The sequence below is a fragment of the Eleginops maclovinus genome, chromosome 19 (assembly GCF_036324505.1).
Source record: "Eleginops maclovinus isolate JMC-PN-2008 ecotype Puerto Natales chromosome 19, JC_Emac_rtc_rv5, whole genome shotgun sequence".
NCBI classification, from domain to species: Eukaryota; Metazoa; Chordata; class Actinopteri; order Perciformes; family Eleginopidae; genus Eleginops; species Eleginops maclovinus.
In genome coordinates, this window is record NC_086367.1 from 19,438,050 (window position 1) to 19,451,602 (window position 13,553).

Below are 13,553 nucleotides of genomic sequence, written 5' to 3' on the forward strand. Positions count from 1 at the left end.
ATAAATACTATGTAAAATATGTTCTTTTGAATCCACCAACTTCAAGAACGTGAAATATTGAATCACTGGAGTTTTCCTCTGATTTAATTGAATCTGTTTCTTCTCTCATCTCCTCTATAATGCTGAGGATCATAACTCAACGCAGCAATGGTAGTAGTGCGTGCGCCTTTAACCAGCGTGCGTGCGCACACTCGTAAAGTGTAGTAGTGTCCGCGCATGGCAGCTCGTTCCCTCCTGCGCGCTGCTCTGCCGTCCTCTGCCGCTGGGTCTCTGCTGGTGATGCCGAGCGGAGCGGGGCGCCTGTTCGTTTCTCTGTGCGGCTACAACCGCAGTTCGCAAGATTGAAGCCGGATGAGACAGAGGAGGAGGGTGAAATATGAAGCTGGATCACCGGAGCCGCGTCTCATCGCCCGGACAGCTGTAACGTCGGCGGACACACGCGTGGATTCATCAAAGGTGAGATGTGCGGCTGTGGATCTGGGAGGAAATATCCTCCTTATTCACCCTGGAATCCTTATCCTCCACATCTGATGCCGATGATGATGATGGTGATGATGATGCTCTAAACGCAACCTGCGTGATTTTCCTCCGTTTAAGGCCAGCTCTTCTTATGAATCTGTAGAGACAGCAGTGAGAAATAGAAAGATGCAGGATTGCCATTGTTTGTTATGCCAACATTTTCTGTAGGCATCACGACACACCGTTCCCATTGCGGAAATAAGGTAAATAGGCAGTTAAATCACCAATGTGGCTGCGGTGGTGCTCCCCCGTCGCTTTGAAAGTGATTTTTAAGTGTTGCAGGGATGCTCACCGTGAGAAATGAGGCTTGTAGAAGTGGATGATATCAGCGGAAGGGAGGTACTGCAGTAGCCCAGTCCTTATGTTGACTCGCGTCAAAGGATGTTGTCATTAGCTCGCAGCTGAAGGTGCGGTTACAGTAAAATGCACCTTTACGGGATTATAATCATAACCACACTGTTTTACTGTTCAAAAAAAGGGAGGAAATCAAAATGATTATGAGCTAAATATTAATCATGTGCCACTGAGAGGAGTAGAAAGCCCCTGAATGCGGAGCTTCATCACACTGCTGCTCTGTGAATTCATTTTCTCCATGAATTATTAAGAACTTGTCTCTGCTTCCTCATCTAACCTGGAATGATCAGCTCCTGCATTAAAGCTGTTTCGTTTGCTGCCATGCACTGCTTTACATGTTTTCCCCCCAAACATTTCCTGCCAATGTAAGGCCTGAGTTGCCTACTCATGGATTTCTGCAGTTACTTCACAGGCGGAATATTTACAATGAACCATTGTGTTGTTTTGCTGACATGTGTCTGTTGGGTCTCCCACTGCATAGCTAATGTTTTCTTCCCTTTGCCCCCAGAGTGCAGCAGGGCTCCTCTGACACATTAAACCTGAAATTACAGTGTGTGTTGCAGGACGACATTTAATCTGTAATTAGGCTGACCAAGTGTTTTTAACGGCCTTAAAAAACCTTTAATCCACTCTGAGTTTTTGACAGGATTTGCACTGAGCTAAAAATAGTCATAATATTGCTTCAGAGCAGTGAAAATGCTTCTTCTTTTAGCATATAGCTCTTTATTGCTTTATATATTGTCTTAGATTGCAGCCATATGATGCAAATAGTTGATCAGATACACAACAACAAACTATCATTTCAGTTTCTCTCTTTCTTGAATCGTCAAGTCAATATTTTTTGGATTGTTGTCAAGAAAAAGACACTTAAAGATGTCACCTTGAGCTCTGGGGAGAAATGGTGATGGATGGGAATGAGTGTAACTAAAGGCTGTTTTCAGTGAATTGTTTTGTCCTTTAAAGTGTCAGAAAATAGTGAGAAATGAACTCACTAAAGCCCAAGGGGATGTCCTCAAATGTCTTGGTCAACACCACGTAATATTACATTGACCCGTCCTTATGAAAACACATTTCTCACAAGTGTGAAGCTACAACTAGCACGTCCGTCATTTTTGCTTAATGACAAATATGATTATTATTTTCGGGCCAGAGAGGGCCTTTATTTTATAGATGCAGTGTTGAAAAGGGGGGACAGAAGGGATGACATTGCCAAAATACTTCTGCAGGCCGGAGTCGAACCTGTCTACTTGGAGTTATTTTCTAGTTCTATATATAAATATAGAGAAGAATCCTGCCTGCCTGGAGATTTCCTCAGGGCCGCAGAACCTTCCCTTGTTGCTCTGCTGGTCAGTGAACGCCCCCTGGTCAGTGAACACACCCCTTGTGTACATGCACCCGGGCATGTTGGGGGCTTTAGGTCCGAGGCTTCTCCCTCATTGGTCGGCCGTAATGTGCTGTGTGTCCGCGGTCTTCTTTAAGTGCTTCCTTTGCAGCTTTCGGCCGGTGTCATTAGCCCACAGGATGCAGTCACTGTGAGCGGGATGTCACGGAGAATCATCATTTGCACAGACCACGGGCGCTGGAGTGTTCCCCAGCCAGCTCACCAATATCTCTACAGGAAGAGAGGGAGGGGAAACAAAAGCACAAATGGAGAGTTAATTAAGTCCTTGAAGGAGGGAGAGAGGGGATGTGTTAATTAGTTATTCAGAAGTCAACTACATTTTGTCAGCGTTTAATTGCTCAGCTCTCGTGGTGAGATCAAGTCATAGAGGCTCACTCACTAACGCTTTCCAATTTTCTTCACAGGGCCGACATTAAGGGCTTCTCTCTGTTTGACACTCAGCCAGCCACAGGTAAATATTAAGATCCTAAATGACTGTATGCGGTAAAATAAATAGTGCATCTGTCCTGTGAAGTTTATAATGTACTTTACCACATATTTACACCACTCTTATTTTGATACTACAATAAAATGCTGTCATTTCATAAGAACTCAAGGTTATTTCACTCTGAAAGAGCAAAGTCTCGCTCTGTTCAAGAAACGCGTCACCTGAAGAAAAGACTACAACATTAAACACCCTGATGACACGTATTGAAGACACGTAGAATCAATATTTTAATAAATAAAATAAGGACACCTGTATTGTTTCAAAGAAATGTGCCTTCAACAAGTATGAGAGCTGTGTTGAAACAGGAACAAGGAATCGTCTTTGAAAACTCGAGTCGACCCTGAATCAGGTGTCAGAACAAAAGTTTGAATTGTTCTAAAGATGCAATAGAAGTCTTGGGTATAAAAGAGATGAGTATGTTTCTGTTCTTTCTCCTGAAGATGAGAAATGTATATATTCTGCCTTGTGATGTAATACACGGCTGCATTATAAACCTCTTTTATATTATTTATCCGAGCAGCTGATTTGTCAACACACTTTAAATGAATTGCAATAACCAAGCACTTAACCTCCTCTGTAAAACCACATGTTAGTTTACTTGTTTCTCTTCAGGCTGTGATGTGATGTGATACTCAGTGGGCTTTAGTTTTTCTAGCTACTTTCCCGTGTTTAAAGACTTGAAGCTAAACTAATCTAATCAGCTGCTGCCTGTGGTTTCATATTTAGCGTACAGACATGAGAGTGGTATCTTTTCTTCTCACTCCTGGCGATAAAGCAAAGGAGTTTTTCCCCAAAATGTTGATATTTTGCTTTATCTAAAAGTCACATCTTGTCGCAGTAAATCGTTTTAGTTGCCACCGAGCACCCACTCAACACTGTAACTGAGCCAAGAAAGCTTGAGTTAGTGACATTTTAAATTAAAAATTAAAAATAATAAAAACAACAAAACAAAAATAAATAATAAATAAAAATAAAAATAAAAAAAAATAGAAAATAAATAAATTTAAAAAACAAAACAAAAATAAATAAAAAAACCTTCAAATATTTCTAGCAATTCAAAAAGTAAATAAAGTGAAACGAATTGAGAGTTCAGTTTCAATATTACGAATGCTTTTCAGAGTCTTTCAAAGTAAGGATATATTTGTGTAGCCCTAAAGAAATCTGTTAATTTCATCTCTAGAATAAACGCTGAACCAAAGCCATATTTTTTTTTTTTACAGTGGAGTGTTTAGCCGCAGTGATGACTAATACAGTCCTTCATGTACAGGGTCAATAATAAAGATGAAAAAAAATATTGTGTCCTGCTGTTACACCAGTGTTCAAAAGCTGAGCACATAAAACGCTCAGTACTGGTCACAGAAAGACCATATCGTCTTAATTAAAAAGAAGATTATGAGATTTAGGTTATCATTTATGTTCAGTCTTCACAGAAAATGATACAGAATTGTGTTAAATATTTTCTTCAGCTGCCCTAATTATATCTATTATTAATAATCTTCACTTGTACGGTTTCTGGACAATAAAGAGAGCCGTGTTATTAACAGTAAGCATTTCACGCTCTGCTGTTTGACGTGCCACAGGATGATCGAGGAAGGCAGCAAACGAGGCAAGGCCATGGTGGAGAAGAGACAGCTCTTCATGGAAATGAGTGAGTGGAGTCGACTGAGAGAAATCTCTTTTCACTTTTCACATTCAGCAGCCGATCACGTAATTCTCTCACTGGCTCCAAGTTGCGCAGGAGATGTTTGCTGCTTCACACGTACAGTATGATTCCTCCCACACAGAGACAGTGATAGTGTGTAAATGTTTCTCGAGTAAGAAACACTTTAGTTGTATTTCTTTAAATTGGACAGGCTTGGAACAGATTTTTCTTAATGCTGTTTTGCAGGAGCTCAAAACTTCGATGTAATCAGACTGTCGACGTACAGGACTGCCTGCAAACTCCGGTTTGTGCAGAAGAGATGCAACCGTAAGAGACTCTCCTCTCATTTCCACTCTAGAAACATTTGTTCCCACATGAATACACTCTCAGTGTTTCCGTTTCCCCCTCTCAGTTCATCTGGTGGACGTGTGGAACATGATCGAGGCGTTTCGTGACAACGGGCTCAACACGTTGGACCACAACGCCGAGATCAACGTGTCGCGGCTGGAGACGATCCTGTCCTCCATCTACTACCAGCTCAACAAGCGGCTGCCCACCACCCACCAGATCAACGTCGAGCAGTCCATCGGGCTGCTGCTCAACTTCATGGTGGCCACCTACGACAGGTACGAGGCAGAGGAGGACTTCTTCTGTTGTTTCGGTAGCGTTGATGCAGGAGACATCAAAAGTGGGGGCGAATGTTAACAAGGGCGCCAAGAAGCAGTTGTTCCCAACAAACCTATGTCCACCTGCCAGCTATTATCACGTTTCTCTAAAAAGCAAAAACAAAACAAAAGTCTTTTAGCCAAAATTATTTCATTTTTCTTTTCAATAATCTCTGGCCCTTAAGGCAGGCTTGAACCTCTGGTAAAACAAAGCAAAGCGTGATTTGATCTGATATCTGTAGTATGTAATAGTGTTTATTTGAATAGGATGCAATTCTGTACGGTAATCTCCACTTTTGGCCACAGTGACGGCTGTTCATCTGAGATATCACGCCTCGATTTAATTTTTACGTGAAAAACTGAATAGTCTGACAACAAACTGATCAAATTTGATCGTTTATAAATTGAACTAATAATCCGCAGCCCTCCTCAGAATAAAATCACTGCTTCAGAACATTCTCAGTTTTCCCAAAGTAGCTACTAACTAAGACCTAGAAACCTTGGAATTTGTAAATTGTGGACCTAGTAAATTAGCTTTTTGACTAGAGTCTGTCAACGCTGCAGGGAATTAAATTCTGGTGACAAAATGCTGAATTGAATATGGTAAACCCCCATATACTGTAGCAGTATGTGGCTTTAGTGGCCTGGACTTTATATTTGATGAACGATCCATCCAGCAAGAATTTAGGCCTCAGGAATCTTTCAGATGTTCTGACAAACATTGGACAGCAGATATAAAATGTGTTGTGTAAAAAACAGTCCCTATCAGCTGGAGTATTCCTGGTGATGTCTTACTGTATATCCCTCCTCTTAAAGTCTGCTCTGAGCTAAAGGCATCCTGTATTATCGACTGTAAAGCTCTCTCATTATTGTCCCGTGAGCTCAAGCTGATTGGCTGCTGGCCCCGTCCATTCATCGACCCGTTCAATTGGTTTACTTTTATCGGTAAGGTCACTCTGGTCCCGCTCCGTTATTATTCGTGCTGCCGTATCTCTGACAAACTTTGTGGAAATGACTGTCTGTGATCACAGGAAGCCGTTTGGCTATCTGTCCCTGAGGTCCAAACTGAATTAGGCAGAAGAGCTTTCATGTCCTCGGCTACCTCTGCTCGGAAGCCGGGGCGGAATGAAAGTGAAATGAAAGAGCGGCTCTCTCTGGGCAAGTTGAATAGGTTTTAAGGGGGTGTTGAGGCAGCCTGATAATGAGCTGAATACACCCCGTTAATCTGTTATCAAAGGTTTTAGTTATTATTTCTTTACAATTTACACATAAACGACTTATTTGTATAATGTATTTATCGTGACGTCAACTTTTCTTTATGTTTTGATCTCAATTCACAATCTCCCAAGAGTTCTAGGTTCAAAATTGAAAAAAATAATAGACTATTTTGATTAAAAAGTCATAAATGTGTTGTATTTCTGTGAAAAGCTTACATATCTTTATTAAAGTGAGCCTATGGGACACAACTATATCTGCAGGGAATATTATATGCTTGAATATAAAGAGACAGTAACACAAGAGAGGAGTTACGGTTAATAAATCAAACTTAATCTATAGATAAATGAAGACTGTAGCTGAAAAACTAGTCAGTATATTCAGTTTAACAAAGCTTTTCTTTCTCTCTGCAGTGAAAGCCATGGGAAGCTGACCGTGTTCTCAATGAAAGCCATGCTCTCTACAATGTGTGGTGGGAAGATTGTGGACAAACTTCGCTGTAAGTGCATTTATATTCCGTTCACATACAGTGTCATAAAACATTGTTTGTGAATGAGCTGCATTTTTTAAATCAGCCCTCTGAAATCTGACGTCATGGCTGCAATCATGTAGTGCAGTTGCTCTGATTTAACACACAGGGGCAGTGTAGGAACGTGTATGCAAAATGAATTTGCTTTAACTCTGTATATTTTGACTCTATGCTGAGTATACAGACTGTGGATCAATCATATACATTCATAAAAATGTTGATAGACTCAAAAGCCTGTCTCAAAAGGCTGATTGCTGATGGCATGTTTTGTAATGTTTTACTCACAATAATGAATGTGAGATTTGCTTTCTTTCAGATATTTTCTCACAGATCTCGGATTCAAATGGAGTCATGATGTTTGCAAAGTTTGATCAGTTTCTCCGGGAGGTCCTGAAGCTCCCCACAGCCGTGTTCGAGGGTCCGTCTTTCGGCTACACGGAGCACTCGGTGCGGACGTGCTTCCCTCAGCAGGTATGAGGAGCATATTCAAACCACATTCCCACTCTGTGGTTACACTCTGTTCTTTCAAATCTCTAATCATTTACATGTCTTGTTTCATTCATGTTTGTGTGTGTTTGTATCCAGAAGAAGATTATGCTGAACACGTTTTTGGATGTGTTGATGGCAGATCCTCCTCCTCAATGCCTCGTATGGCTACCGCTCATGCACCGACTCGCTAATGTTGAAAATGGTGAGATCTGGACTCTAACTATATTCACATTGTACACCATCAACAGAATGTCTGCTTCTTTATTTTATTTTTCTACATTTTAAGCCAACACTGTCAGTCTGAGTAAGGATAACTCTCTACATATTTATGACAATTTCCTGTATTTCTCAGTGCATAGCTGTATCCTAAATGTCCCATTTTTGCAACAATAATCGATTATATAGTGGAAGTAATAATAGACAGATTCTATTATCAATATAGTCATAAGTTGCAGCCCTTTGATTAAAACAGAAGTTAAAAAAGGATCCATCCTCAACTTGTTGTTAATTATTGTTATCTCTCTGTGATACCTTCAAACAATAATCAAAATACATATCAATAGTCCCGCTTCACTCCAGTATCCTGAATACACAGACACAGACAGAGCTTCCAAAGGACTCCTAAGTATATAAACACTTTCTACACTGAACCTTTTATTATTTATGGCCAAGAAAAGGTTAGAAAAAACTGCCTTAAAAATAAATTGAAGATTCAATCAATCAATCGATCAATCAATCAATCAATCAATCAATCAATCAATCAATCAATCAATCAATCAATCAATCAATCAAATCAATTAATCAATCAAATCACACATCTGTCGCTGGTGGTTTAACAGTGTGTACAGTATGCAGGACCCAGTGTCCTTCGATCCATGCAGTGTACAAGGAGAAGCCCCCCAAAGAAACCCCACAATGACGGGGTAGAAATGGAAGAAACCTCAGGGGGAGCAAAGGAGGAAGATCCCTCTCTCAGGACGGACAGATGTGCTATAGATGCCCTGTACGGAATAAACAACATTAAATACAACATAGACAATCCCAGTGAGAAAAATGATAATATGAAAGTGAAGCAGGATGTCAGAAAGCTTCCATCAGTCGCCAAAATAACAGCAAAAGAAAAAATGTCTCTTTTCTAACTGCAAATCTTCTCTTTGTGGGGCTTATTTTCCCGCCAGTCTTCCATCCGGTGGAATGTTCCTATTGCCGGAGCGAGAGCATGATGGGTTTCCGGTACCGGTGCCAGCAGTGCCACGGCTACCAGCTGTGCCAGAGCTGCTTCTGGCGCGGCCATGCAAACGGTCCCCATAGCAACCAGCACCAGATGAAGGAGCACTCTTCCTGGGTAAGACCCCGGTCACTCTCACTTTCACCTCCACGTTGTTCCCTTTTAAAAACGATCTTACACTTCCCGTCCTGTCTGTTTAATCCCAGAGATTTTATGGAGGTTTCACTAGTCATATTGATTGAATTTTCTGCCTTGCCGCATCCCCCCCAAAGCGTTTTCATTATTTAATAAATCGAAACAAGGGAAGTCATAGGAGCTGGATCCCTAAATCCAATTCCCATCAAACTCAGTTTTTGCACAGAAGGGAATGACTCGAGGCTGGGATAACATGCCTGACTGCATGAAACACAGAACACTGTCTGTGATATGAAAACACATCTTGACATTATCTCTGGGACATGTTACACCACAATTTATTGTTGTGCTGAAAACTGTGAAGGTTTTTGGAAACATTTTCCTCTAGAACAGTTCTTTTTAGCTGGCCGTATAACTGGCTGCAGACACATACCTGTACCTCCACCTGTATTAGGAGGCTAAAGTGCACTGAGTAAAGGCAAGGCAACTTTAACCCTGTATCAGATTTGACTACAAGTAAACATGATTTTCATTAAACGGCACATGCTACTCTGATCTTCCTGCCCTAAATGTATTAATTAGTTTGTGTTTTAGTTATTTTTTACTGTTGAACCGTTGAGTGATGAATGACTCCCTACCAAGTTTGCCAGAATCGTTTTCTGCATGACAGTAGATGATTTGAAGACTCTGATATTCATTATGGAAAGACTTCGTATTAAAAGATAAATACTGTCTATAGTGTAGCATCATATATCAAAAACAACTTCCCTTATTATTGTATGTTATGGTTATGCTGCATTATTGTCATACCAGACATAAATTCCAGTTTTCAACAAATGGAAGTCGTGCTATCATTCTCAGATGTTCATGTGACTCATTGTGCTGCAGTTTTTGGGCCGCAGGGCAGCCACCAAGACGTCCTGTGAAGCAGCCGATAACGCACTTACTGAATATGCACACACTCCTGCTGATCCACACTTTTGGCACAGAATCTTGACCTAGTTATGCAAATTCCTTCTGAAGCGGCCTGTTTGTACTTTCCCCGCACGATGGTGACAACACACCACGAGCTGACAGATACTTTTGTTTTGTCCCGCCCTCCTCACAGAAGTCTCCGGCCAAAAAGCTGAGCCACGCCATCAGCAAATCCCTCGGCTGCGTCCCCATCGGAGAGCCGCCTCATCCTGTGTTCCCCGAGCAGGCTGAGAGACCCCCGGAGCTCACCCACACTGTGTGAGTGTCATTCCCACAGCATTTGTTACCACTAGATGTTTTATTAATGGCTGCTGATTTGTTGATTAACTGCACAGCCGGGCCCAGTGTGCTGCTGATCTATTGTCTGCTCTTGCCATGTAACTGCCTCCATATTTCCATCCCGCCGCCACACCATGACTGATATACTGCCGTATCGCTAAGATGTCGAGCCCATGATTATTTGCTAACGTGGATATGGTGATATAGTGCGCAGGTTCGGCCGCTAACAGCACCCTCGTCCTCATCAGTCTGCTGACAATGAAACGGGACGATGGTATAAATCTCGCACCGCAGGCTTTGAGGCTCCTGGAAGTCATTACAGGGAATGCATTATATTCTGCAGCTGTCTGAAACCCCGCACACTCATTTACATTTCAGATGAAAAATGGTACGATGTCAATAATCGATTCCCCCGCTGAGATACACCCAGTAGTCCACATCGCTAAGGTCACTTCGTATTTTCCCCATCATCCTTACGCCGAATCTGTTTTTGCCTCCAAAAGACAAAGAAATCTGAAAAGTGATTTATTATTTTTCAGTTTGTGCCATTAATAGGATCACAGGAAATCTCTTAACTTACTTGGACATTTGTCATAGCTGATTTCGTAACAAAATCCTTCTTCATATTCCAGTCACGACCATACATCTAAGCTGTCTATGTAAGCTTTTGCTTCTGGCAAGTGTCAGTGAGTAATTGATAGTGAGCTTCATCAACGGGCGAGAAACGAGCGCAGTGAATGCCAAGAAAAATATACAATGTAGAAACAACATCAACATGATTTCCTGTTTCACTGCGAGATAGAAGCCATCGTATCTGAATCAGCGCCCTCATCGAGGCTCTGCCCAACGGTGGCAGCGTTTTTCCTGCCCAAACGTAAGCATTTTTTGCATAAATCTACAAATCTAAACGTGGAAAATCAACTGTTCCCTCCCTGTGGAGATGAGGTGATGGGATTAGCCCTGCGCGCTATAGGCTGTGTAGCATGAAATTACAGCACACAAGATTAATATTGATTAAAATGAAATGTGTGGCTGAAACTAGTTTGGATTATGTCTCTCTAGTGCCCTCAGCGAGCTGTAATCTGCGGCTTCTCACTTTGTTTACAACGTTGATTATGTCATGATGATGGAGGCTCAGATATTGACTTCTGCCCAGGTGGAGCTCCTGGTTATATTGGATTTTATAGCACAAAGGCCTTTATTGATTTTTCCATGAACTCCAGGGTCTTTGCAGAGGTATAAAGTGACAAAGTACATCTAGTCAAGTACTGTATGGAGGTACAATTGAGTTTTCCTTTTTTTGATTAATTTTACACCTCTGTACTACTCACACATGATCGGCTTATTAAATACAGTTTCATGTTAAAGATCAATCCTGCTCTTCTCAACCCTTTGCCTTGTGTCCCTTTACAAAATAACTGTGTACTTTGGGCATCATCTCACAAACAGATGGCAGGCGCTTTAAGGTAGACAATGGTGGGTCAATAAGTCTATGTAAATAGAACTAATGGTGACAGTGTTTATCTTAAAATACTAAATACAGCACTGAGCAAACAGCTGAGTAACAGGTGGCGTATTTGTGTGCCTTCAGCTTACATGACCAAGGTATTTGAGCATGTGCATTGATGTTTTCCCACACTCACTATGGGCTCCTCACATTGCAACCTAAGCTAATTAAAACAGCAATTCAAAACTTTATTATCGGCGAAGGCCTGGAATTGTATATTAATGATAAACAACAGCAGGCACCCATAAATATATACATATTTCTGAGTCACTCATTACTCTACCAGTTAAAAGGTACTCTTTCTGTTGTCTCTAAATGAAAGACAAAAGGCTTTACTTTATCAGGAGCTACTCATTCTTCCGTAGGAACAAAATGTCCTTGCTTAAATTACAGTAAAAAGCTTCAGTAGAATTTTGAATGTGTACCTTTAGATTTAGCTCTAGATTGTACTTCAGTCAAATACATCTTTCAGCAATGGTTGGTTGAGATAAGTAGCAATATATACAGTAGGTCAAACTGACAGGTCAAGAGGAAGTAAATCCAAATCCGGCTGATGCTTCAGCACCAAGGACAGCACCATGGATTTATCAATACACAGCTAGCTTACTGTGATTTCAGAGCCATGGTGGAGCCCATTGATTCTGACCTGCATAAACCTCCGTCTAGTTCTGACTTGCTGATCCTTTATTTCACTTTACTCAAACAACCCTTCTGCACTCTCTCTGATACTCAGGGATGGAGGAGTTAGGTGGCAGGTTAACAAGGATGCATTCCAGTCACTGTGCCTTCAATAGTGATGGCTTTATCTACTTGTCGCGTCTCTTAAATTGAAGATGATGGTAAAAACTTCAGGAACATCCTGTCGTTATGTTCCCCCTATAAGAGTTTAATAGACAAGTGCATTCTCTTGCTCTCACAGATGGCCTTTTAAGTTTGGTGGCGGGTTCACTGACTTTTAGGGTAATTGATGTGACTGTTGACCCCTGAGAGTAGTCTCTATGTCTCTGTTGTTGTGTCTGACGCAGGGAAGATTTTGTACCTGTGTTTGACGATGGAAAACTTTCTTTTATGTTGCCAGATGATATAGAGTCGTAAAGCCATGCAAATATGTTTCCAAATCTGACCAACCATTGAAAATATGTCAAATCCCAATGGCTATTTTTTTAAGGTATCCAGTGTAACTTCTGGAGTTGTCCTGCAGAAACATGTCACCCCTGCAGCTTCCTCTATCCACGTCTAACTGCAAGACATGAATACAAATGAGCGTAATTCACAAAACTATGCCTCCAGATCCAACATACTAATTGTAAATGTCACTCCTGCTCCCTGTAGCCATGAGCCATGAGGAAGAGCTGGCACCAATGGAATACTTCACACTTGTTAATGGTCGTTTAAGAGAAATGATGGCTGGATAATACAGTATTTGTCCGCCTAACATTCCCATAATGATTCCCCTGCTGGCTACAGAAATCTTGCCTCAAACTGAATCCCTCAGATGATTAGTCACAGGAAAAGTGCCAAGCCTCCAAATGTATTCTGAATTGACTGTTTGAATTGTATTGAAGATCCATAACGGAGAGAGAGATGGGATGTTGGTTTTTCTGAAAGAAGACTGCCGCTAGTCGCCAATCCTGATGAATGTTGACTCTGAAGAGGTGTTATTTCATGTTGTGAACCAGGAGACATCCATCAGCGCAGTCTCTCAGGTGTGTGTGTGTGTGTGTGTGTGTGTGTGTGTGTGTGTGTGTGTGTGTGTGTGTGTGTGTGTGTGTGTGTGTGTGTGTGTGTGTGTGTGTGTGTGTGTGTGTGTGTGTGTGTGTGTGTGTGTGTGTGTGTGTGTGTGTGTGTGTGTGTGTGTGTGTGTGTGTGAGGCTGACGAAGCCGTTGTGAGTGAGTAGAAATGGCAGAATTGGGGTAGAGCACCAGGCTTGATCAAAACTCCCAAAACTGATCGGACGTGAGTCTCCCGGTCGCCCAACCCCCACGCGTCGTCTCCAGTCGAAGAGAATCTATTCTGAAACCGTTTTTGAAATATTTACTGGCATCTGAGAGCAAAGACTAACAGCGAGCTGAGCTGTGAGTTTTTCCCTCCACTCAAACTGTCAGCGAGTTTCTTGCCGGTGTGTT

At 41.6% G+C, this 13,553-nt stretch overlaps 1 protein-coding gene and 1 long non-coding RNA gene across 2 annotated transcripts in view; one reads left to right on the forward strand and one right to left on the reverse strand.

Annotated features, from left to right (window-relative positions):
• Window positions 1-250: 250 nt before the first annotated feature.
• The window catches only part of dtnbb (dystrobrevin, beta b), a 31,367-nt gene continuing 18,064 nt past the window's right edge, over window positions 251-13,553 (forward strand). Inside the window, exons 1-10 of the mRNA XM_063908778.1 lie at window positions 251-456; window positions 2,680-2,726; window positions 4,343-4,410; window positions 4,651-4,731; window positions 4,817-5,030; window positions 6,698-6,783; window positions 7,130-7,284; window positions 7,399-7,504; window positions 8,481-8,647; window positions 9,774-9,898. Of these exons, the coding sequence (XP_063764848.1) occupies window positions 4,344-4,410; window positions 4,651-4,731; window positions 4,817-5,030; window positions 6,698-6,783; window positions 7,130-7,284; window positions 7,399-7,504; window positions 8,481-8,647; window positions 9,774-9,898 (1,001 nt within the window). The 5' untranslated portion in view covers window positions 251-456; window positions 2,680-2,726; window position 4,343. The remainder of the gene's footprint in view (window positions 457-2,679; window positions 2,727-4,342; window positions 4,411-4,650; window positions 4,732-4,816; window positions 5,031-6,697; window positions 6,784-7,129; window positions 7,285-7,398; window positions 7,505-8,480; window positions 8,648-9,773; window positions 9,899-13,553) is intronic.
• LOC134881442 (uncharacterized) overlaps window positions 1,647-13,553 on the reverse strand; it is a 66,050-nt gene continuing 54,143 nt past the window's right edge. Inside the window, exon 4 of the long non-coding RNA XR_010168049.1 lies at window positions 1,647-2,485. This is a non-coding gene — a long non-coding RNA (uncharacterized LOC134881442). The remainder of the gene's footprint in view (window positions 2,486-13,553) is intronic.